Source organism: Barbus barbus (assembly GCF_936440315.1).
Source record: "Barbus barbus genome assembly, chromosome: 15".
Lineage (NCBI taxonomy): Eukaryota > Metazoa > Chordata > Actinopteri > Cypriniformes > Cyprinidae > Barbus > Barbus barbus.
The window spans coordinates 30,509,521-30,534,005 of NC_136743.1; the positions used below are offsets into that span (position 1 = coordinate 30,509,521).

General features: G+C 37.2%; 1 protein-coding gene across 1 annotated transcript; it reads left to right on the plus strand.

The window, feature by feature from the left end:
- Positions 1-1,082: 1,082 nt before the first annotated feature.
- On the plus strand, positions 1,083-23,899 carry LOC306881615 (disabled homolog 1-like; the record flags this gene model as incomplete). The annotated part of the gene is made up of 14 exons (XM_079435782.1): positions 1,083-1,149; positions 5,819-5,958; positions 7,070-7,168; positions 8,922-9,053; positions 9,139-9,258; positions 12,215-12,253; positions 15,744-15,809; positions 16,040-16,099; positions 17,793-17,849; positions 22,361-22,460; positions 22,579-23,052; positions 23,205-23,314; positions 23,412-23,515; positions 23,818-23,899. 14 exons carry the CDS (start codon positions 1,083-1,085, stop codon positions 23,897-23,899), a joined length of 1,650 nt encoding a protein of 549 aa, XP_079291908.1.
- Positions 23,900-24,485: the final 586 nt, after the last annotated feature.

The following is a 24,485-nucleotide window of genomic DNA, read 5'->3' on the forward strand; positions in this document are numbered from 1 at the left end:
CAAAAGGACATGGGATAACATGCACGGATGAATTCTTCACAATAAGACTGTGTATGTTTTAAACATGTAACGCCTGACATATGAAATAATGCATAAAAAAATATATATTTTATTGGAAAGGTTTTCCTGAACCTTTAGATAAAGTATTTATAAAAATCTAAATGTGGTCTAAAAAAACCTAGTAAATAATTGAATACATTAAAAAATAAAAATACATACTGTATGTGTTGATTATCATATTTGATACATCAGGCTTTTATTGCTCACATAGTGTGATATAGTGAGAAAATGGAGCTCATACTCGAGGAGCCTAAGAAGCATAGTTTATTTCAGAGGAATAATTTGGTGCAGATGCTGATATTTCTATCTGATAGATTTTATGATCAAAACATATAATGCAATGCAATGATGAGATGGACAAATAAACATCCCTCAAATGCCTGATGATCATATTTGAGCATGATTGAGTATGATCAAGTAAAACAAAGTTGCTTAACAATATAAAATTTACTTTATAAAAATCATTAAAGATTTTACAGCAAAAAGATGAAGCACGAGGTGGTGAAGGTGGACGTATACCAAAAGGCCTTTTGAAAAGTATGAACTATCAGATGACAAAAGGCTTGATCATTTTTTTTTTTATTGTTGATAATTGTTGATAATTCAGATACTTTATCGGGTGAATAAAGAAAATCAGTTGACTTGATGGTTCTTTTCTCAAACCAGAAATTAGATGTTTAGCTTAGTTGACAGGGAAAAGACTTTAATTTCATTACACGTGTAACAGCAGCATCCGTACAGTCTGTGATAAACACCTCTTTTATTTCTGTCTTTCTCCACAGTGTCTCAGCCCAGCGCTGATAAAAAACAATGCTGCGAAACTATCCGAGGAGCACTGTTAAACTTCACTACAGGAATACACAGAACAAATACAGACCATCTCACTAACTGGAGCAGTTCGTTCTGTCTCAATACTGGACGTAACTCTCAATACGCCAGCGTTGTGAATTTGCCTCAGAAGACTAGAGGATCCTACAGGATAAGCATCCACATGCTACTGAGAGGAACAGAGACTCGGGAGGATGTCAACAGAGGCAGAACTTCAAGCAGATGTCAAACTCAGCGTCAAGAAGGAGTCCAGAAAACGAGGTCGGTCCACAAGATTTCTTTCTTTCTTTATTTTGCTGAAAGTGCGGATGGCATCAAACCAGCTTGCATGTCACTACATAACTAGTGTAATTCATATACAACACAGTAATCCATACATCTGTTGTCATCTGCCATCTCTCACGCGTCAAAATGAATTTGATTAAGGAACGCATGGTTGAGAGAATGTGCTTTGGTAAGGGTAGTTTGTGAAAATTAACTTGTGCAAAGTTTGTGTGTATTTGTATGTTTATTTATTTAGTATTTATTTTAGTATTTTTATTGGATTTGGATCAGAATAGACCTGTGATGCATTTTTAGGTTTATACACCATATATTTTATTAGTATGGACAGAAGCTGACAGGTAATTTGCCCACAATAACCTGCTACATACAGAAGTGCACTTACAAAAACTAGTTTTAGATTTAGTTTGAGCAAAGCTTTTCTCCGTTATTCTAACTGTTCAGGAACTTTATTCTAGCATTTAGGCTCAGCCATTTCACTAAAATAATTGTTATGCATAAGCGAAAGCATGCCTCATTTTTTGGATACACTCAATTTAAATGCTCATACTCGAAGACCTGACTACTCACATTTTGTTTAGGAAATGTAAAAATCGAGTTCAGTATTTAGGTGAGATTGGGTGATGAGGGTGCTTAGAAGCTGTCAAGGATTTGGAGTTGGATATGTCTGACAATGACTGTAGGATTGTGTGTGTCATTGAGGGAGAATATATAACTGTACCCCTGCAAAAAACTTGCTTCATGCCTGATGAGAGAAATGCTGAAGTTCTCGATCACTTAATGAGTTTACTGTATGTATTGGTACAGGTACTGTATTGTGTACATTGGCATTACTTGATATTCTTTTCTGTGTTCAAATTGAAAAACAAATTGAAAATAATTTCTACGTTTTGATGTTGTGTCTGATGAGAGATTCAGTATACCTGTGTTCTGCTCTCTCTGCCCATAAATGATAAATGAAATTGCCTCAACCATGAATTTTTTCCATCTCCATAGCAACCGCTGCTTGCTGACAGAAATCCATGTGAAATGTAGCACACACACACACACACACACACACACACACACACACACACACACACATATGTTGGTTTTTGTGGTTTATGGGGACTCTCCATAGGCGTAATGGTTTTTATACTGAACAAACTGTGTGTGCTATTGCCCTACACCAACCCTACACCTAAACTTAGCCCTCACAGGAGACTTTGTGCATTTTTAGATTTTCAAAAAAACACCATTTAGTATGTGTCCTCATAAACCACCTTCATATTGTAATACCTCTGTCATACCCATGTCATTATACAAATTTGTGTCCTCATAAACCACATAAACATGCACACACACACACACACACACACACACTCACACACACACACACACACACACACACACACACACACACACACACACACACACACACTCACACACACACACACACACACACAGTAACGTATGGCAGTTCCGGCTGAATGTCAAAGTCGTAGTAAATGAGCCACGGCTTCTGAATGAACAGCAACAGAAATATCAGTCTGGGTTGAGCACACTGAAACACTTTCATCATATTTAAACATGTGATACCAGATCAGATACACCTGTTGACTGCAGTCCACCTCAAAAATGACATTTTTGGTGTCATCATAAATTGAAGCACCATACAAAAAAGCTGATGATTTTCACATACACATATTGCATATGTCCTTTTAAAAATGTATCCAATTGATATAATACACAAGTAAAATGTAGTTATTATTTTAACAAATTTTAGCTCCCTATAAATCACAACCACAAAACAAGATATTGGGCAGAATATTCACGCTGCTCTTTTCAGTGCAAAGAAAATACAAACACATTCTATTATTTTATTTGACTGTTTATATTATTACAAGACATTTCTGTATATCACTTTACAAATATACATTTTTTTTTTTAAACTATATGAATAAAATATATTATACATCTATTTAAATAAAGCTTTACATACTTAATAAAGCAAAGGGCACCAGTTAGTGTATTCTACTTAGATTGTGACTCAGTTATCATGAATGAATATTATTTTGTGGAACCACCTGGTGATCTCTTCATCCTCAGCAGATGCTCTCAAACCTTTCAGGCCTCCTTTTATCAAAGCAGAATATCCAAGTCCCACTTAGTGACAACAATCTCCCATTTATTGATCGACTCTCTTTGCCTGCAAGGTCAGTGACTGCATTAGTGTTACATGTGTTGGACTTTAATGTCATTTCCTGTTTCCTGTGTCTTTTGTAGTCAGTTTGTTGTCCATTTTATTCTTGATTAGTCTCCCCAGGTGTGTCTTGTTATCTTGTTAACTCCTTTGTTAGTTGGTCAATCAATGTTTGTTAGTAGTTTCATCTGCCTTCCTGTTCTCCGTGTGTTTCATTTGGACTTTTAATAACTAATATTGGACTTTTAGTCATTTGGATTTTTAATAAAGTCCTTAAAGTATTGAAGGAGATCCAATAATAATTGAAAATATATTTACAGTAGTAACAACAAATTATATTTTATTATATGATATGATTAATATCATGTTTTTAAATATGGTGATTATCTCTAATATGGACACAAACATAATATATATGATATTTATAACAACATAATAGCCTATATGATATTTACCATCTGAATCTAACCATGTCATGTGAATAAATGGAAAAGTCAGCCATCTATTAATTATTATGTTAATTACTGCATCTTTAACCTCAACAGCAGGGGCGCTTTTTACCCCAAATACCATATTTTTACACATTCTTTCGTTATTTAAAAGCTGTTGCTTTAATTATCTTAAGCAAAACTGAAAATTTTTGTCTCAAAATATTTGCATTAATTTTAGCGATTCTCATTTGCTTCTTAAATCTACAGCATTTTAAATAACATCAAATATTAGCTCAAGTAAGCACAGAATCAACTTTGCACTGTTGCGCGCGATCGAGTCAAAGATCAGACACATATACACATGCATCTTGAAAAGCAAATGTTTTGGAAAGTGCTACCCCACATCTAGTGGTTTAGAGGAAAATAATATCAAAGGCGCCTTTTACTCCGTTGTACCCTATAATGGCTAATTTTGAATAGAATTAATCTCAGACTCACAAAGCTATATAACAGTTTTTTTCCAACTGCTTGCACACAACATCTTTCCTTGTCACACAGTTTCTGAAAGATGACACTCAAACAACAGAAGCACACACCAAATCTGCAAAACCATGCACTAATTGACTCGTTTTGCAAAACACAACACACAATTCTAACACAGAAATCTAACAGGAATTAATATTATGGCAAAGGTATTTGCTTTTGAGATGTGTTTGTGATATTTTGAATGCAGTGCTTCATTTTGCAAGAGATGTGAGAAATTTAGCATTTTTTTGTGTGCAATTCTTGGATTTGAAGTTTGAAAAGTGTGTGTAAGCAGTTGAAAAAGAGCTGTAATATTGAAAATACATTAGAAGTTGTTATAACTCATAACTATGTATTATGTGTGTTTTTCTTTTCTTGTTTTCTACTAGTTCAGTGTGTCAGGTTTTTAAAAAAGATCATTTATCAAAGACTAAAACATTGATTTGAACAAAGTTTGCAAAAGCATAATTTTATATGCATCCTAACACTCTTTGGAACACTGTCGTCTGATTCATAATAAACCATACTGTATGTTCTGCATTAAATATGAGGCGTATCTGGTCATTTGTCTCTCGGGGGTTGAAAGGTCAATGGGTTTCTGTGTCAGCCTCTTGACAGATTGGTGCGTCTGGAGACTCTCGTCCTCCTCCCCATATGCTGCCATCTGTCCTGCTCTCACAGAGCCGCTGAACATTTGCCGGCTCACACATGCTCCTCTAGGAGATTCACTGATCTACTTTCATTTCAACAGATCCAAAAGATTTACGTTGTCATCTGAGAATAGACCAAAATATTGAGCGAAGAAGTGGCTTTCAGCAGAGCATTTTCAGATTTCACCTTTATAATGAAACACAGGCTTTTTTATTGTATATTATTATTCATGGCTCAAAATTATCGATTTTTCTTTTATGCCAAAAATCATTAGGATATTAAGTAAAGATCATGTTCTGTGAAGATATTTTGTAAATTTCCTACCGTAAATCATATACTTAATATCAAAACTTAATTTTTGATTAGTAATATGCATTGCTAAGAACTTCATTTGCATAACTTTAAATTAAGTTTTCATTAAATTAAGTTTAAATTAACTTTTAATTTTTTTTCAATATTTTGATATTTTTTGCACCCCCAGATTCTAGATTTTCAAATAGTTGTATCTCAGCTAAATATTGTCCTATCATAACAAACCATACATCAATGGTGCAACTCTTATTTATTCAGCTTTCAGATGATGTATATGGACCCTTATGACTGCTTTTGTGGTCCAGAGTCACATATGTACTGTCTTAAAAGTAATCCAGATATTTTTTTTTATTGTTTTGTTAATTTTGAATTTAATTTATATTTATGAACTATGGAATTGCTGTGCTGTATTTTGGAACACTTCCCATACAATGACCTTGTGCTCACGTGCAAATATTCCAGGATAACATGCTCTAAGCGTTAATGACTATGGTTTTCATCTTGACTGAACTGCAGTCTCACTCGGCTCTCTGTGGTGTTTGTTCAGGTCGGGATCGCAGCGAGCAGGCCCTGATTCAGCGCTTCAGGGGCGACGGCGTCAGTTACAAGGCCAAGCTGATTGGGATTGATGATGTGACGGCCACACGCGGAGACAAGCTGTGCCAGGACTCCATGATGAAGCTGAAGGTAAAGAGTCCTCAAAGAGCAGGAAGTGTGATTGCTTCAGTAAAGCTGTGTTAGGATATCAAAGACAGCAGGACGATGCTTTGTCTCACACAGATTAAATACAAAGCTTCTGATGTTCTGCATTTGTTAGTCACGTTGGATAGAAGAAGAAACATCTGGTGAATGAATAAATGCAAATGCACATCTCATGGATGAAATATACATTATATTGCTCTTAAAAGCATGAAATGAACATACGAAGAGTTCATATGCAAAAACAGATAACTTTGTTTTATACAATTTTCAAAAATCATGTTTTTTCATTGTGTATTCAAGTAATCTCAATCAAACTGCAGTTGGGATGTTTTGATTAAGTAAAACGGTTATACGTAATACGGTTAACTAACACAATAAAAACATGAAAACTTTATAAAAAACATGATTTATTGAGTTATTTGTTTTTGTAGGAGGGACAAAATCATTGCCTGAATTGGTGCTTTTTTATCATCGCTTCTCTGATGGTGCATTTCGACTATGTCAGTGTCCTTCAAGCAAATATCACTATTAACTAAGAGTTTTCCCTCAATAAACTCGCTAAGAGTAAGCAAGACCGCTGGTATTGGAAGCCACCCACAGTGCATTCAGAAAGTATTCAGACTCCTTTATTTGTTTCACAAAGCAAAAAATAAATGCATTTATTAAGGGGTCTGAACACTTTCCGAATGCATTGCATGTGTATATTGTAGTCAAGCTATTCAGTATTGCCTTGAGAAAGATGTTACGTTTTCAAACCTGCTTCAAGTGACCATGGAACGTGCTTAGAATTTCATTATAGAACAAAAGGCTAATAAAATGAGAACATCTGCTTCAAAGACTTCACCCAGCATGATGACTTTCTTTTTTATCTTCAGAAGTCTGAGAAAATTAGCAAACTAGACACATCTTTCACATTTAGAAGTGCTTAAAAGTATCAAAAGTGACCTTACAAATGAAAAGTTGAGCAATGCAAACTCTATGCAAACTATGGCAACATATTGCTAATAAAGTGAGAATTTGCCTTTACTGCAGACGTTTCCATTCATGCTTGCTTTTAATTCTTCTCTCCCTCATTTATTCTCTGTGTATGCTACAGGGAATTGCTGCTTCAGCGCGGTCAAAAGGGAGCCACAAACAGAGGATTTTCTTAACTGTGTCTTTTGGTGGAATCCAGATTTATGATGAGAGATCAGGGGTAAGTGTATTCTGCAAGTGTGCAAATCCTAAATCTGTTTAACTGTGATCCTCGTTGTGCAGTTAAACACTGCTCTGATATCTGATATTGCTCTGATGTTGCCAAAATGTTAAAATGCTCAAATTTTCTTGTCATGATTATGATATTTAAGTTACAAAAACATTTCTACTAACTTTATTTTCACCTAAAATATAATATTATTTGAATGTAATACATATATATTATGTAATAAAATATTATCTGAACACTGATTTTTAATATTCTGAGAACGTTAAAATGTCCAGTTTTCTTATTGTATTTAAAACGTTATTTAAAGGTTACTAAAATGTTTCTTACAACATTCTACTAACCTTATTTTCACCCAGAGTGTTACATTTATTTTTTACATGCTAACGTTTTCTCTCAACGTTATAGGAACATTCATCAAGTAAAAATAACGTCCTGAGGGCATTCAAAGGACATTTCTTTCCCCTCAGCATTATGAGAACGTATATCAAAAATTAAAAATGTTTTAACAATATTGCATAAACATCATTACTTTAAGAATGTTTTGACTTAACATTTATATAATTTTTAAAAAGCCCAGCAGCACCAGCAAAGATGTTACATTTACATGACCACAATTGTCCTAAAAATGCCAGCAGTTGTGAAAATAAATGGCCAAAATGCATAAAGTTTTAATTTTTTGTTGAAAACGATGTGGTGTAAACACCATCTTAATTTAACTACTTAAAAAATTTACTGCTGAAAAAATTTTTTTAATGTTGCTTTTCAGTAGCAAATATATTGACTTATCCAAAATATATCCAAAAATAAAAATTAGCCCATGTTATACTCAAGGCATGCAAGATATGACTTTCGTTCTTCAGATGAATCCAGTCGGAGTTATATTAAAAATTGTCCTGGCTATTCCAGTCTTTTTAATTGCACTGGGCGGGTGGTTTTTTGTTTTTTTCAGGAGTCCAAAAGAAGTCAAATAAAGTGCATTCATCCATAATAAAACATTTCTCACATGACTCCAGGGTGTAAATAAAGGCCTCCTGTAGCGAATTGATGCGTTTTTGTAAGAAAAATATCCATATTTTAAACATTATAAACACTTTTCTCTCACTTCTGCTGACAAAAAGACACACTTGCAACACACTTTAAAAAAGCTGGGAAGGAAGGCATGTTTACCACGGTGTTACATCACTTTTCAGTTTAATTAGACTTGTTTGATTGAACTGATTGTTTCTCTCTAATTGTTGCAGTTTTGCAACCGCAATATTTACCCTTTCTTGCTTGATAAAAAACTGAAGACATTCAACAGCCCGTGTCCATTGTCATCTGATACTCCTCCTTTATGATGCACTATACATTTTCAGTAGGGCCAGATCTGGACTGCAGGCAGGCGCTTGATGGAGTTTGAGAAAATAGACTTTGCCAATAAGGATGTAAACAGACACCCCTTACGAAAATTAACCATGATTTTACTACAAATAAAACCAAAAAAACATGGTTACTATAGTTAAACCATGGTAACCACAAATTAACCATAGTCTTGCAACACTAACCATAGTTTAACCATGGTATTTGTAGTAAAACTGTGTTTATACAAATGGTAGTCAATACGCCAAAAAACATGGTTACTACAATTTTACTATAATAAAACCGTGGTTAATTTGCGTAAGAGACTATCCATATAAGCACACTTTTTGCATGAAAAATGGTATAATATGACTGATTTTGACATACAGAATGGTGTGATCCACAGGTCTTACAGCACCACCACTCTGTACATGAAATCTCCTACATTGCCAAAGACACAAGGGACCATCGCGCCTTCGGCTATGTCTGCGGAAAAAAAGGCAACCACAAGTTTGTTGCAATCAAGACCAGCCATTCAGTTAGTGTTCATAGCTCTTAATATTGCTTAATTCCAACTGTTCTCATGCCAGTTAAATGCTATAACCTCAGTTATCCTCTCGTAGGCAGAGCCAGTCATACTGGACCTGCGTGACCTTTTCACCCTCGTCTATGACATCAAACAGAAGGAGGAGTCACAGAAAAAGGCTCAGAAAGACAAGCACTGTGAACAAGCCATCTACCAGGTAAGAGCCAAACAAGAGCAAGGCTTTCTTCAAAAAAAATAAATAGCCAGTGACTCTTTAGGATCAAATTCTAATTCAAGTTTCTGTTGTCCATCGTATGAAACAGAAATCACTGATAATGTAAGAGGGTGTTTTAAACAGCCCTTTCCTCTGCCACAATTGCTGTAAAACTTATTGAGCCCCTCTCAACTGGACTATCCTGACTCAAGAAGAATGTGAAAAGGGATTTTAATAATGAAATAGAATAGACTATTTAAAAAAAACTCACAATTACTAAGTGCATTGCCTTTGTTGCATTAATATTAGGTTATTATAATCATTTTAGATAAAGACAGTCTGTTTCAAAAAGTCACGTTGGCACATTTGACAAAGGAACCTGCATTACATTGAATTTCCCGAGACACAAAGAAAGCAGCTCTACTGAATAAGCTCAAGGTACAATGAAATATTTTTATTTTTATATACTATATACCAACATGTGGTTGGGCTAATCGACATTACAAAAGACGCCAGTAAAACAACAACAGCAGCAGTGTCAGGAGTAAAGTGGTAACTTTTGACGTGATTTTAAGTTCGAATCCACCTTTTGCCGAACTTGTTCTTTTCCCTTTTCACATCACACATATTCAATTCAATTCAAGTTTATTTGTATAGAGCTTTTCACGATACAAATCATTGCAAAGCAGCTCTGCAGGAAATTAAGTTTCCCCAATATATTTAGTTGTAGCTTATCAGTGGTGACTATGTCAATTTGATGTACATATGGCAAAAAATCAGTTAATGACGTAATCAAACAGACGATGAACACTATTAACAGTAATGATTATATCAAACTTATAGCAAAATTAGGTAGTTCTGTATGTTGTTTCAGGGTTAGCGTCAACTGAGGTCCTCTGAGGGGTAGGCGTCATCTCTTCTCAGGTGTTCGGTCATCTCATATCTTTTAAAGGTTGGATCCAGACTAAAGCTTGTGTAATTCCTAGTTACAGAAACAGAAACAGAGAAACAAATAGAGACATAATTAGCGTAGCTGCTGTTCCAACCAAGCAAAAATGATTTGTTCAACCCAAACTAAAGAATAATAATAATGTACATTTGATCAGATATAACTGCAGTACAAGATTATGAGATGCATTGTATGAATGCTTGGCTAAAGAGATGTGTCTTTAATCTAGATTTAAACAGAGAGAGTGTGTGTCTGAACACCGAACGTTATCAGGAAGGCTATTCCAGAGTTTGGGAGCCAAATGTGAAAAAGCTCTACCTCCTTTAGTGGACTTCGCTATCCTAGGTATTACCAAAAGTCCAGAGATTTGCGACCTTAGGGAGCGGATTGGATTGTAGCGAGCTAGAAAACTAGTTAGGAGCTAAACCATTAAGGGCCTTATAGGTAAGTAGTGATATTTTATAACTGATACAGAACTTAAAAGGTAGCCAGTGCAGAGATTGGGGTAATTTGGGGTAATAAGATCATATTTTCTAGCTGCTGCATTTTGGACTATCTGTAGCTTGTTGAAGATGCAGGACAAGCAGCTAGCAGTGCATTATAGTCCAGTCTAGAGCTCATGAATGCATGAACTAGCTTTTCTGCATCAGAAAGAGGTAACATGTTTCGAAGCTTGGCAATGTTTCTAAGTTGGAAGAATGCTGTTTTTGTAACATGGGAAATATGATTTTCAAAGGACAAGTTGCTGTCAAATATAACACCCAGATTTTTGACTGTAGAGGACGTAACAGTACATCCGTCTAGTTGCAAATTGTAAGAGATTAATAAGAGACAAAATACAAGATATACTGTGTACTGTTTTTTGGTCCAATAAGTAATATCTCTCTCTAATCCGAATTTAATAGGATAAAATTATTGGTCATCCAATCTTTTATGTTTTTAACACACTCTGTTAGCACACTCTTGTTGAGATATATAGTTGTATCATCAGCATAACATTGAAAACTAATCCTGTATTTTCTGATAATATTACCAAGGGACAACATATATATTGAAAATAACAGAGGACCTAGGACAGATCCTTGTGGCACTCCATACTTTACTGGTGATATCACATCTGAAAGGCATTAATGATCAATAAAAATGAAGGAAATATTCGAAAAGTGGAAAATAAAGTGCCTCACGGGTGTTATAGAGTAGGGTTAGAGGTAGGTGTAGGGAGGACTTTTATATAATAATTTTAATAAAAATGATCATTTGCACTCAATACGTAATTATTGCATACTGTTTTTTAATGTACTATAATACTGAGGTGTAGATATTTACCACTATTTGTAGTTTAAGTAGCATCTAACTACTATTTACACTTATTGCAAAGAAAATACTGACATTTTAAATAGTGTGAATAGAATTTATCACTATTTGCACATAGCTGCTGCCAATAATTATATTTATTGACCTTTGAGGGCTAAATAATTGGTCGTTGTTAGTTGATTATTTCACACTATTGTTATTGTTTGTCACCGGTTGCAGTTCTTGCTGTTCTAACTTACCATACATTATGCATCTCTTAAACATTTTTCAATAAGTGTGTTTTAATATATTTGATCAATATTTGGTGGTGTTTAATTAAATTAATTAAATTTTCACCACCAAATGTTGTATCAGAAAAACATTTAAAATGTGTTAATATCATAAATATTGAGTCAAAATTTCAAATGTGTTAGCCTAGGTAATTTTCCTTTGTTTTATGTAGTAATATTATTCAAAGCTGTGCATCTGTTAGCTGCTCAGTAACTTTTAGTTTCATAGTTGTAGTAACAACATTTTTTTATGGCCAAAAAAAAACTTCACATACGTATATCTTTTCTTTACATCATTGTCCTCTTTTCTGTTTTTAAACATAAGAGTTGTTCATTTCTGATGATTCTCGGTTTTTATATTTCTTTTGGTTTGCTCTAATTTCGTTGATAACACTAAAATGCCTGTTTTTCTTAATGGCTGACACAGACGATTCTGGAGGATGAGATTGATGATCCAGTGTATCAGGTGAGCGAACTCATTTACCACGAGCTTAACCTGATTTTATGAAGAACTGACATTCTAGACTTGATTTTATTATCATTTAACTCCTCCATTTAAGTGTTGTTGATATTTTTTTGCAGTTGATGCTCACAGAACCTCTGTTAACCATTCAGTCATTGCCAGTGTATTGATATGCAGTCATATTTTGTGGTTCTGTCTATATGTTCTGTGGAGAGTCATAAACAGCCCTATATACTGGATGTTCTCTGATACAGTGGGGGGGGGGGGGGGGGTTATTTAATCCCCTGCTGATTTTGTATGTTTGTCCACTGACAAAGAAATTATCAGTCTATAATTTTAATGCTAGGTTTATATGAACAGTGAGTAACAACAACAAAAAATCCAGAAAAACACATTTAAAAAAAATTATAAATTGATTTGCATTTTAATGAGTCAAATAAGTATTTAACCCCTTCGCAAACATGACATTACTTGGTAGCAAAACCCTTGTTGGCAATCACAGAGGTCAGACGTTTCTTGTAGTTGGCCACCAGGTTTGCACACATCTCAGGAGGGATTTTGTCCCACTCCTCTTTGCAGATCCTCTCCAAGTCATTAAGGTTTCGAGGCTGACGTTTGGCAACTCGAACCTTCAGCTCCCTCCACAGATTTTCTATGGGATTAAGGTCTGGATACTGGCTAGGCCACTCCAGGACCTTAATGTGTTTCTTCTGGAGTCACTCCTTTGTTGACTTGGCCGTGTGTTTTGGGTCATTGTCATGCTGGAATACCCATTCACGACCCATTTTCAATGCCCTGGCCCCGATGGTACATGGCCCCGTGCATCGTCCCTTTGATGCAATGCAGTTGTCCTGTCCCTTTAGCAGAAAAACACCCCCAAAGCATAATGTTTCCACCTCTATGTTTGATGGTGGGGACGGTGTTCTTGGGGTCATAGGCAGCATTCCTCCTCCTCCAAACACGGTGAGTTGAGTTGATGCCAAAGAGCTGGATTTTGGTCTCATCTGACCACAACACTTTCACCCAGTTCCCCTCTGAATCATTTGCAAACTTCAGACGGGCTGTACATGTGCTTTCTTGAGCAGGGGGACCTTGCTGGCACTGCAGGATTTCAGTCCTTCACGGCGTAATGTGTTACCAATTGTTTTCTTTGTGACTATGGTCCCAGCTGCCTTGAGATCATTGTCAAGATCCTCCCGTGTAGTTCTGGGCTGATTCCTCCCCGTTCTCATGATCATTGAAACTCCACAAGGGGAGATCTTGCATGAAGCCTCAGACCGAGGGAGATTGATAGTTATTTTGTGTTTCATCCATTTGCGAATAATTGCATCAACTGCTGTCACCTACTCACCAAGCTGCTTGGCGATGGTCTTGTAGCCCATTCCAGCCTTGTGTAGGTCTACAATCTTGTCCCTGACATCCTTGGACAGCTCTTTGGTCTTGGCCATGGTGAAGAGTTTGGAATCTGATTGATTGATTGATTGATTGATTCTTTAAGAGAGTGCTCCTAATCTCAGCTCCTTACCTGTATAAAGGACACCTGGGAGGAGATCAATTACTTATTTGACTCATTAAAATGCAAATCAATTTATAACTTTTTCGAAACACGTTTTTCTGGATTTTTTTGTTGTTATTCTCTCACTGTTCAAATAAACCTTAAAATTATAGGCTGATAATTTCTTTGTCAGTGGGCAAACGTACAAATTCAGCAGGGGATCAAATAGTTTTTCTCCACTGTACGATGAACCCAGTGCTCTCTCGCTCACACTGAATACAGACAACTTTAACCATCAGTTTAACATCCAGATTAATCTCCAATCAGAATCCCTATGATAGAAGCTCTCAAAATGTCTTGCTTTAGTTTGGATGAAGTAGCTTGGTTCGTAGTTTTGAAGCTGTTGCACCAGTTTGTGGTGGTTGGGGGGGGGGGGGGGGGGTGCCTGTTGAAATAGTAATTGTAGTATTATTATAAATTACATTTTTATTACATTATCAGATTTTATTACTCATTCATAGCTCATGAGATGTATGCCGGCCATATGACCATATGACTGTAAAAGTTGTTGGATTGCTGTTCTTTCGCATTTACACAACAGTCTGTCATTGCAATGTCAATACCAGCCCAAACACATTTCACCCTGCAGGACTTGGATCACAGACAGGTCTAGATATTTAACCTGCTAAATGTCTCTTGGGCAATGCATTGGTGCTTCTCACAGATCACATCCGTGAAAATTCACACTTGGCAATAGTTACTCATGTGAACAGGTCCTGATTTGCCTTCAGTTTCAGGCTTTTGTCACCATTAACTGCTGTGATCAGGGCTTAAATTATGTGTAGGCAGCATTAATGGAGTTCTCAGTTCTGTATCAACTTATACTCATATGTACACTACGGTTCAAATTTTGGGATCAGTAAGATTTTTAATGTTTTTTTTTGTTTTGTTTTTTAAATAGTGTCTTGTGCTTATCCAGGCTGCATTTATTTGATCTAAAATACAGTAAAAAACATAATATTGTGAAATATTATTACAGTGTAAAACAACTGTTTTCTATTTGCATAATTGTAAAATGTAATTTATTCCGGTGATGTGCAGCTGAATTTTCAGCATCATTCCTCCAGTCTCCAGTGTCACACGATCCTTCAGAAATCATTCTAATATGCTGATTTATTTTCAATGTTGGAAACAGTTGTGCTGCTTCATATGTTTTTGGAACCTGTGATACTTTTCAGGATTCTCTGATAAATAAAAGGTTAAAAAGAACAGTATTTATTAAAAAAATGTTGTAAACTGTAAGTCTTTACTATTACTTAAAAAACAAACAAACATCAATTTAACATATCTTTGCTGAATAAAAGTATAAATATCTTAAAAAAAAAAAGTTCTTAAACTGTATTGTATGTTGTCACAAAATATTTCTACTTTGAATAAATCTTGTTCTTTTTAACTGTTTATCATTTAGAAGTATTACAATAGAAATTGTTATTTTAAGTTATAATAATATTTCTCAATGTTACTGCTATTTACTGTATTTTTACTGCTACTGTATTTTTACTGCTACTGTATTTTACTGCTACTGTATTTTTTGATCAAATAAATACAGCCTTGATAAGCATAAGACGCGTCATTAAAAACTTTCAAATTATTACTGACCCCAAACCTTTGAACAGCAGCTCCCAAAATGTGGAGAGAGAGAGAGAAAAAAAACATATTAGTAATACATTAAGAGTATAGAGATACAAATATATATTTGAAAATCATATCTCTGATCATCTGATTTTAGGAAATATTTGCTCTCCATTAAATCAACTGAGAAATGACTGAGATACCATTACTGATTTTCTATACTGTGGAAACAAAAAGGTTCAATCTAGAGTTCTCACTGTTCTGGATAAAAATACTCGATATTTAACATTGAATGTTCTTAGTGTTGCCGCTGTCTGATTGGGTCTATACGGGGCCTTTCTCATTTTCTTTTCCAACTCCTTGTAGTACATTGTGTTTGAAGCTGGAAACGAGCCCCTCCGTGGCCACCAATCAGAGGAGAGCGTTTACCAGGTACTTGCTTAAGCCACTCCCCTCTTCGCCCACATCTCTACAGTTACAGTATCAGAAAGAAAGCGGAATCTAAAAATAGTTGTCCTATAATATTATCTCCCCAAATGAAACATGCAGTTCTCTGTGAGCTTAAAAATACAGTACTCAAGCATATTATGCAGTGCACATAGAAATAAATATAACTAAAGCTTAGCAGTAGTCCTGTGTTCTTAACTTGCTATAATTTTTAGGTCCCCACAAGTCAGCAGAAAGACGGGATCTATGACGTTCCAAAACACCATCTTATGACTGTAGGTTCTCTCATGTCTCAACTTTCCCTCAAACAAACCTCTCAATGTTCTTCCCCTTTCTTAATTTAGAAAATGTAAAGCTTTTTGAATCCCAAAGCAAGTTGAAATCTACGGAAGCGTATTGCATTCACTTGAGGAAAAAAAAACTACTCTGTTTTTCTGAATTAACGACTTAATTATCTCAGAATTACGAGATAATTTTTCATGAAAAAAAAAGTTTTTGCTCTGTTTTTCTGAATTAACGACTTAATTTTTCATGGAAAAAAAAGTTTTTGCTCTGTTTTTCTGAATTAACGACTTAATTTTTCATGGAAAAAAAAAATTTGCTCTGTTTTTCTGAATTAACGACTTAATTATCTCAGAATTACGAGATAATTTTTCATTAAAAAAAGTTTTTGCTCTGTTTTGCTGAATTAATGACTTAATTATCTCGTAATTCTGAGATAATTAAGTCATTAATTCAGAAAAACAGAGCAAAAACTTTTTTTAATGAAAAATTAAGTCATTAATTCAGAAAAACAGAGCAAAAACTTTTTTTCATGAAAAATTATCTCGTAATTCTGAGATAATTAAGTCGTTAATTCAGAAAAACAGAGCAAAAACTTTTTTTTTCTTTAAAAATTATCTTGTAATTCTGAGATAATTAAGTCGTTAATTCAGAAAAACAGAGTAGTTTTTTTTTCCTCAAGTGAATGCAATACGCTTCCGTAGAAATCGATCAATGTACTGAAAATACTTCTTTGTTATTGTTGTTCATGTTACGAATCTTTCAGTATTATGTGACATTATACAAGGGAAATGAATGAGGGGAAAAACAAACAGAGATTTGTTTTGGGAGTTCACCTCTAGTATGAATGTACTGCATGGGGTTTAGAAAAAGTTAATGTGACTATTGCAATGCATTAATGACAAGGATATTTATTTATTTGCTTATTTTTTTAAACCAAAAGAAATAAAGTTTGGCTTGAAAACATTATGGTGGACATTTTCAGAGTGATGTCTACCTAAAATTCCCAGAGCTTATTATTTACAACAACCTAACAAAAAAAACCCCAGACAGACCTATAGAAGTCAAAACACAGCATTGCTTTCACCAGAATGAATCCATGTTAAATGATTGTTATCAGTCCATTTCACAGAGTGTTATTGCTTGTCTGTTCATTCAGTCGGAGCCTATCGATCGCTAAATATCAGTGTCCCTGCTGCAATGTTTGCTCACACGTGCCAAACATTGATTTTGCCCGAATCTTTGAACACCTGAGTCTTCTGGTGTGATTTGCTAGCTTTGCTATAGAACATGACTGTTGTGTTGGCTTTCTTTGTTTTGCATACACATTGGGTTCTGGATAAATGGTCATACATTTTAGTTATCATCCACGTCATTGCTTGTACCTTTTGTTTTGTTTTATTAATGTTTGTCGCCTGATTCCCTTCACTTGTTAGTGCCGTTGACATGTCATTATGTCTTCATCTGATAACCACTATAACGTGTAGTATCTAAGTACTGTATTTCCACTATTGAAGCATTATTCCATTGTTGGGCCCACTGATAGATCAATAACTATTCCACTGTGGGCTGCTTTTCTCCGTGAACACTGAGAAAAACAATCACTGATCTTGTTCAGATAATCTGTGTTGAGGAATGTCTTCCAGTACTATATCTTCTTTATTTTCCTCCCTGACTGTCTTGTAGAATATAAACCAGTTTGATCTTTTCGGTGACATGGCAACCCCCCCAGACATCCTTTCTGTAAGTAAACCTCAAGATGAAAAATATATATAATATATACATACACACACACACACACACACACACACAAACACAGACAGAAGATTTCTTTATAAATCAAAGTTTATTTGCTACTCTACCATACTACTAAGCTAAAATAACACAAAACAGAATAAGTACACACACAAACACAAACATTGCAGGCAACGAACTTGAAGAAAGCTTAGAATAGCACTCTTATGCCAGTTTACTGAAACTTGCCCTGGGGAAATTTCAAGCAGAGAACTTGTCTATCTTTGATCTTAAATTACTTCAACCAGTTTCCAGCAGAATTGTGGAGAATTGTTTGATTACTTGCTTTAAGTTGAGTCTGACAGCTGATCAGGTGTTTCTGCGCGGTCTCCGAGGGAACCTCCGACTGATTGGCTGCTAATGTATCGTCGTCGCGTGATGTCACTGGGGATGCCCTCTTGCAATTGGTTGGTTTCTCTGTGACATGAAGAATATCCTTACAGATTTCTATTCACGTTGTAATCATGTATTATGATGCTAAAAGTCAACTTTCATCCACACCAAATTATTGCTGACGCAACTAGCTTTCATTCAAAATCAAACAACAGGTATTCGGCATACACAAAGTAAATACATTAATTTTATATATTACATGGGTTAATGCATCGATTAACATGCTACCCTCTAAATAATCACACCAAGCAAATGAAAGACATAAAATAAACACACAACCTCAATATATATATTGTCTATATATACAGTATGTTGCTTTTGGTAGCAGTAACAATTATTATTTGTCTTTCGGAAAACACACATAAAGGTCCAATTTTCTTTGTTCTGCCAATAAGAAGAAAAGGCTGGTTTCTCTGCTGGGGAGAAACGGGAGGTCATGGGAATGTCACTCCGGTGTGTATCTGTCAGACTTCAACGCCCAGTCTCATCATAAAAACGTCTCTCCTATACAATCATTGAATTACATGTTAAGCAGTCAGGAGGTCGTGTCCAGATCCAGAGGTCTCTGTCCTGTTTCTGGTTGAATTACGTTTAAATGACAAGAAACCCACAGTAAAGTCCTGTTCTGGAATATGACCAGATGTTCCCTCAAATTTATCCTGGTTTTTAGAGGTCTCCTGAGATAAGGAGATTTAGGGCAGGAAATTGGCCAGCCAGTCAAACGCAGATGCTGGAGGGGAAGTCTTAACTCCTGCTAAGGAATGTGCTGTCTTGAAATTATTTTGTAATTGTAAAAATAATGCGCCTACAAGGCATTACAATTTGCTGTCCCCTCAAAATAACTCAACACACAGCCATTAATGTCTAAACCGCTAGCCACAAAAGTGGGTACACCCCTAAGTGAAAATTTCCAAATTGGGCCCAATTAGCCATTTTCTCTCCCCGGTGCCACGTGACTCGTTAGTGTTACAAGGTCTCAGGTGTGAATGGGGAGCAGGTGTGTTAAATTTGGTGTTATCGCTCTCACTCTCTCATACTGGTCACTGGAAGTTCAACATGGCACCTCATGGCAAAGAACTCTCTGAGGATCTGAAAAAAAGAATTGTTGCTCTACATAAAGATGGGATAGGCTATATGAATATTGTCAAGACCCTGAAACTGAGCTGCAGCACGGTCGCCAAGACCATACAGCGGTTTAACAGGACAGGTTCCACTCAGAACAGGCCTCGCCATGGTCGACCAAAGAAATTGAGTGCACGTGCTCAGCGTCATATCCAGAGGTTGTGTTTGGGAAATAGACGTATGTGTGCTGCCAGCATTGCTGCAGAGGTTGAAGGGGTGGGGGGTCAGCCTGTCAGTGCTCAGACCATACGCCGCACACTGCATCAAATTGGTCTGCATGGCTTCTCGTCCCAGAAGGAAGCCTCTTCTAAAGATGATGCACAAGAAAGCTCGCAAACACTATGCTGAAGACAAGCAGACTAAGGACATGTATTACTGGAACCATGTCCTGTGGTTTGAGGAGACCAAGATAAACTTATTTGGCTCAGATGGTGTCAAGCATGTGTGGTGGCAACCAGGTGAGGAGTACAAAGACAAGTGTGTCTTGCCTACAGTCACGCATGGTGGTGGGAGTGTCATGAGGGCCTTTCGCACTGCTTTAGTTCCCGAACTAAAAGTACAGTACTAAAGTACTGGGGCGATTTTGCGCAAACGATTTCCCAGTACCATTTAAAGGGTTGCATTCGTACCGACAGTGGGTAATAAGAAGTGACGTAAGCCGGTCGACAGCAACGTCATTTGTACGCGGCGTTCAACAACATAAACAAAGAAGAACAACGTTAGCAACAGGAGGATTGAGGATGCTGTGATCGGAGCTGTGTTTTTGTTGTGTCTCGCGGGTTTCACAATAATGGACATGGAATTTCGGCGTATACGTCAAGCGATTGAAAGAACGGAAAGGAAGACTAAGAATCTCCAACAATAATTTGCAGTGTTAAATTTCATTGAGGCTGATAGAAGCACAAAACGCCGCAGACAAAGTCTTCAGGTAAATGCCGTTTATAAATGCTCTCAGTATGATACAATGTTTACACAGTATACGCGTTTAGCCAATCAGCGTACACTTACGTCATAGATAGTTCCTAGAACTGTTTTACAGCCTACTCTGAAGTAGGAGCTAATTTAGTTCCTCCAAACGAAGTTCCTGGAACTAAAACCGTTCCTAGTTCCCGCGGTGCGAATACGCCAAAAAGTGGGTAGTTCCACAATTAGTTTGGGTACTATGAAAAGGTTCCTGCGGAGCGAAAGGCCTTATAGTCTGGGGCTGCATGAGTGCTGGGGAGCTACTGGGGAGCTACAGTTCATTGAGGGAACCATGAATGCCAACATGTACTGTGACATACTGAAGCAGAGACTGGGCCGCAGGGCAGTATTCCAACATGATAACGACCCCAAAAACACCTCCAAGGCGACCACTGCCTTGCTAAAGAAGCTAAAGCTAAAGGTAAAGGTGATGGACTGGCCAAGCATGTCTCCAGACCTAAACCTTATTGAGCATCTGTGGGGCATCCTCAAACAGAAGGTGGAGGAGCGCAAAGTCTCTAACATCCACCAGCTCTGTGATGTCGTCATGGAGGAGTGGAAGAGGACTCCAGTGGCAACTTGTAAAGCTCTGTTGAACTCCATGCCCAGTAGACATTAATGGCTGTGTGTTGAGTTATTTTGAGGGGACAGCAAATTTACACTGTTATACAAGCTGTACACTCACTACTTTACACTGTAGCAAAGTGTCATATCTTCAGTGTTGTCACATGAAAATATATAATAAAATATATACAAAAATGTGAGGGGTGTACTCGCTTTTGTGAGATACTGTATATTAGAGATGCACCGATACTGAATTTCTCTGCCGATACCGGTAGCCGATTATTCATAATTATATTGATGCCGATATTGATAGTTACTGTATGTGCGAGTTCAAATTTGACGTGGTCGCATTTGTGCCAGTGCATGCTCCAAAACGTCTGCTCTACTCCATGCATAAAGCCGCCACTGCAGAGCCGCCGCACAGTGCAGCAGGAGTAAGATTTCTGATCACGTGAAGAGAGTGAGAGAGGCGCTTTCAATTCGAGCTCTTCGGGAGCAGAGCCTGGTTTATTCTTGCCTCGTCAGCACGAGCGGCAAAAATGACGCGAATACTGAGGAAACGATGGCTGACTGGACTGAGGATTTGGTTTTCAAGCGAAAGTAAAATAAAAGACTGCTTCTTAAACCAGAGAAGGTGAACATGTTGGTTTTGTCTTTGCTGTTTATCTCATGTTACACTATGGAGGCTTTCTTTAAATGTTCTTTATTTATTTGATTCCTCAGTGTTTGCTAAACATTCTGGTATAGCCTATGCCATGCCTCATCTTATTTGTTTATGTTAATTACATTATATAAGTTAGTTTGTAGCCTACTGTTTTATTGTTGTTGTGCTTTTCAATTAAGAATAACAATGAATCCATCTTTCAATCATCTGTTTTAGTTTTAAACAGTGAATAGATGTAAGCAAAACAGACAATTATATTTTCTTTAAAAAGTGACAAGGTAGTGAATCCGAATTCGAAAGTGAAAGCGTCCGAAGCCCGGCTTATAGCACAGCAAAAGAGGAACTCCCATTCACAAAATTCAAATCACAAATAATACTGATGAAAAAGAACAGGTTGAATGTTAACCACTTTTGTTACCATAAACTTCAACGAACTTTCCTTTTTTCTTCATAAATGCATTCATTCCAGATTTATTTAAACATACATACGTATATAATTATAAGTAAAAAAGTATTTTTATTTATTTATTTATTTTTTTTATTTATAGCAAAACCAGAATGATCTGACTTTAGTTTTGTGAAATTATGCTGCATGAAACAGACCTGCACAAATCAAGTAATCACATTTTTTAAAGTAAAAAAATTTAAAAACCGTCCAAAACTGGGTCTAATTTATGTCGGATCAAGTGGTGCATCTCAAATGTTTATTATGATACAATAACTCATATCCAAAATGGCATCCATGTCATCACAGATGCCAGCGTCGCCTGCTATCACACTGGATCCTGGAAGGAGGCGACGTCAGCACCATCCTGAACTCTTCACTCATTTTAGCCCACCGGCTGTGCCCTCAGGTAACACACAGCAACTGCCTGAGAGTTTATCTTTTAATCAAAGTTCTGATTCTTACATAATTTTTAAAATGACTGCTATTAATAAAACTTATTCTCAACTATTTTTGGCATTTCTCAGGCTATATGACCATGGGTGCTATCCAAGCTGCTCACTGGACCCAACAGTCATTTGCTACCCAGGCTGCTCCAATGGCCTTCGGGGTTCAGGGACCATTGCAGGTGGCCCAGATGCTCCCTGGAGGCCAGCCTGTGATTTGGGGTCAGGCCAATCTCTTCCACTCTCCAGCCACGGGCCAGCAGCAATGGGCGTTCGTACCAGCCCAGACAGTTGGCATGGGGGCGCATCCAATTCCAGCCGCAGTGCTTCAGGGTCTGGTTCCCATAGCTGCCATGCGCCCGCACTCCTGTGAACCTCCCGAGACTTCGTCAAACATTATGAGCCCTCAGCACTGTGTAGAACCAACCATACAGGAAAGTGGATCTAAGAACGCCCTAAACAAGGACCCCCAGGAGGAAACAATAGCTGTTCACATTTGCACAAGCAAACATGATGCTGCACAGTCCTCTGTGAAACAGGAAATGGACTGCTGTGGTGAGCTTGATCTTTCACAGTTGAGATTGACTTCAGAGTCGTCAGTATCACCATCCCCAACTGATTCTTGTGAGTTTAAAACACTACGACCAAAGATTGAGGTTTATCATATGACAGGCATCATTCCAATTCATTTGATTCCCTTTCCACAGGTGCTACTCCTGGTCCGGAGCAGGAAACCATGTCCCCAGCAGCTGCCCCCTCAATAGAGTCATCGCTCCTGACTGCAAAAGAGAGATTAGTCAATGTGCCAGAAGCTTCGGTAATGGTTGTGTGTCATAGCTGTATGGATGTGATTTGTCTATTGCTAAAGTCTGTTTCAGTTTTTCACCAAAAATTCTATTCTCTATGTCTTACAGGAGGCATGTGCTCAAACTCTCAGCACTGATGAGATACCACCAGATGCTCAGATAAACCTTCCAGATTCTTCACAGCTGGATGTCCAAAGAGAGATGTCTTCTGGGTTGGTTTTCTCTCTTCTTCACTTTCTTCTTCAAGATTTTATATCAAGGGTTTCCCAATTCTGCTCCTGGAGGGCCACTGTCTTGCAAAGTTTAGCTTCAATCCTAATTAAACACACTTCCAAGTACAGTAAGTCTGTTGGGGCAGGTTGGAACTAAATTCTGCTGGACACTAGCCCCCCAGGAGCAAGACTGGAACCTATTCTACATCACACCATATGTTGTATGTCACATGCTAATACTTCGACTGCAGCAGTAGTACAACGAGCGTACAACCTTCCTTTCTCTGTTCTTGTTGCTAAAGATCGTTCATCAGTGAAGCCTGGAATAATCCCAAAGCTGCACCTCAGTTCGGTTCTGGTTGCAGGCATTTTGCCAAAATATAATGCTCCAGAGACAGGCATCAGTGGTATGGTAGCGGTAGAGTGTGAAAGACTGGCACTAACATCCCTGGGCGCAGACCAGGTGTAGTGTAGTGCATCTAGTGTATTGCAGTGGTCAAAGGCCTGAGGAACAATGAACACTGTGTCTGGAGCCCAGCCCTCCTAGCCCTTAGGAGCAGGCAGCAGTGCTCTTCTTGCTCAATCCTCAAGTCTATAAGGGCCTGTTGTGTTTGGTGGAGACCGGGTACACTTTTAACCATCCCAGCAAGGTGTGAGGAGTCCATAGCAATGAACCTATCCCCCCATGTCACAGCATTGTAGCAAGGTCTAAATCAGGATTCCTCAAAGCTTTCCAATGCCCTGCAGAGTTTAGCTCCAACCTTAATCAAACACACCTGAGCAAGCTCATCATGGTCTTCAGGATCCCTAGAAAATCATAGGTAAGTCAATTTGATCAAGGTTTGAGGTAAACTATGCAGGGCAGTGGCCCTCCAGGTCCAGATTTGAGGAACCCTGGTCTAAATTGTGAGACGGAGAGGGTAATGGTGATGAAATAAATTCTACATTCTTTTATTGAACCCAAAGGAAA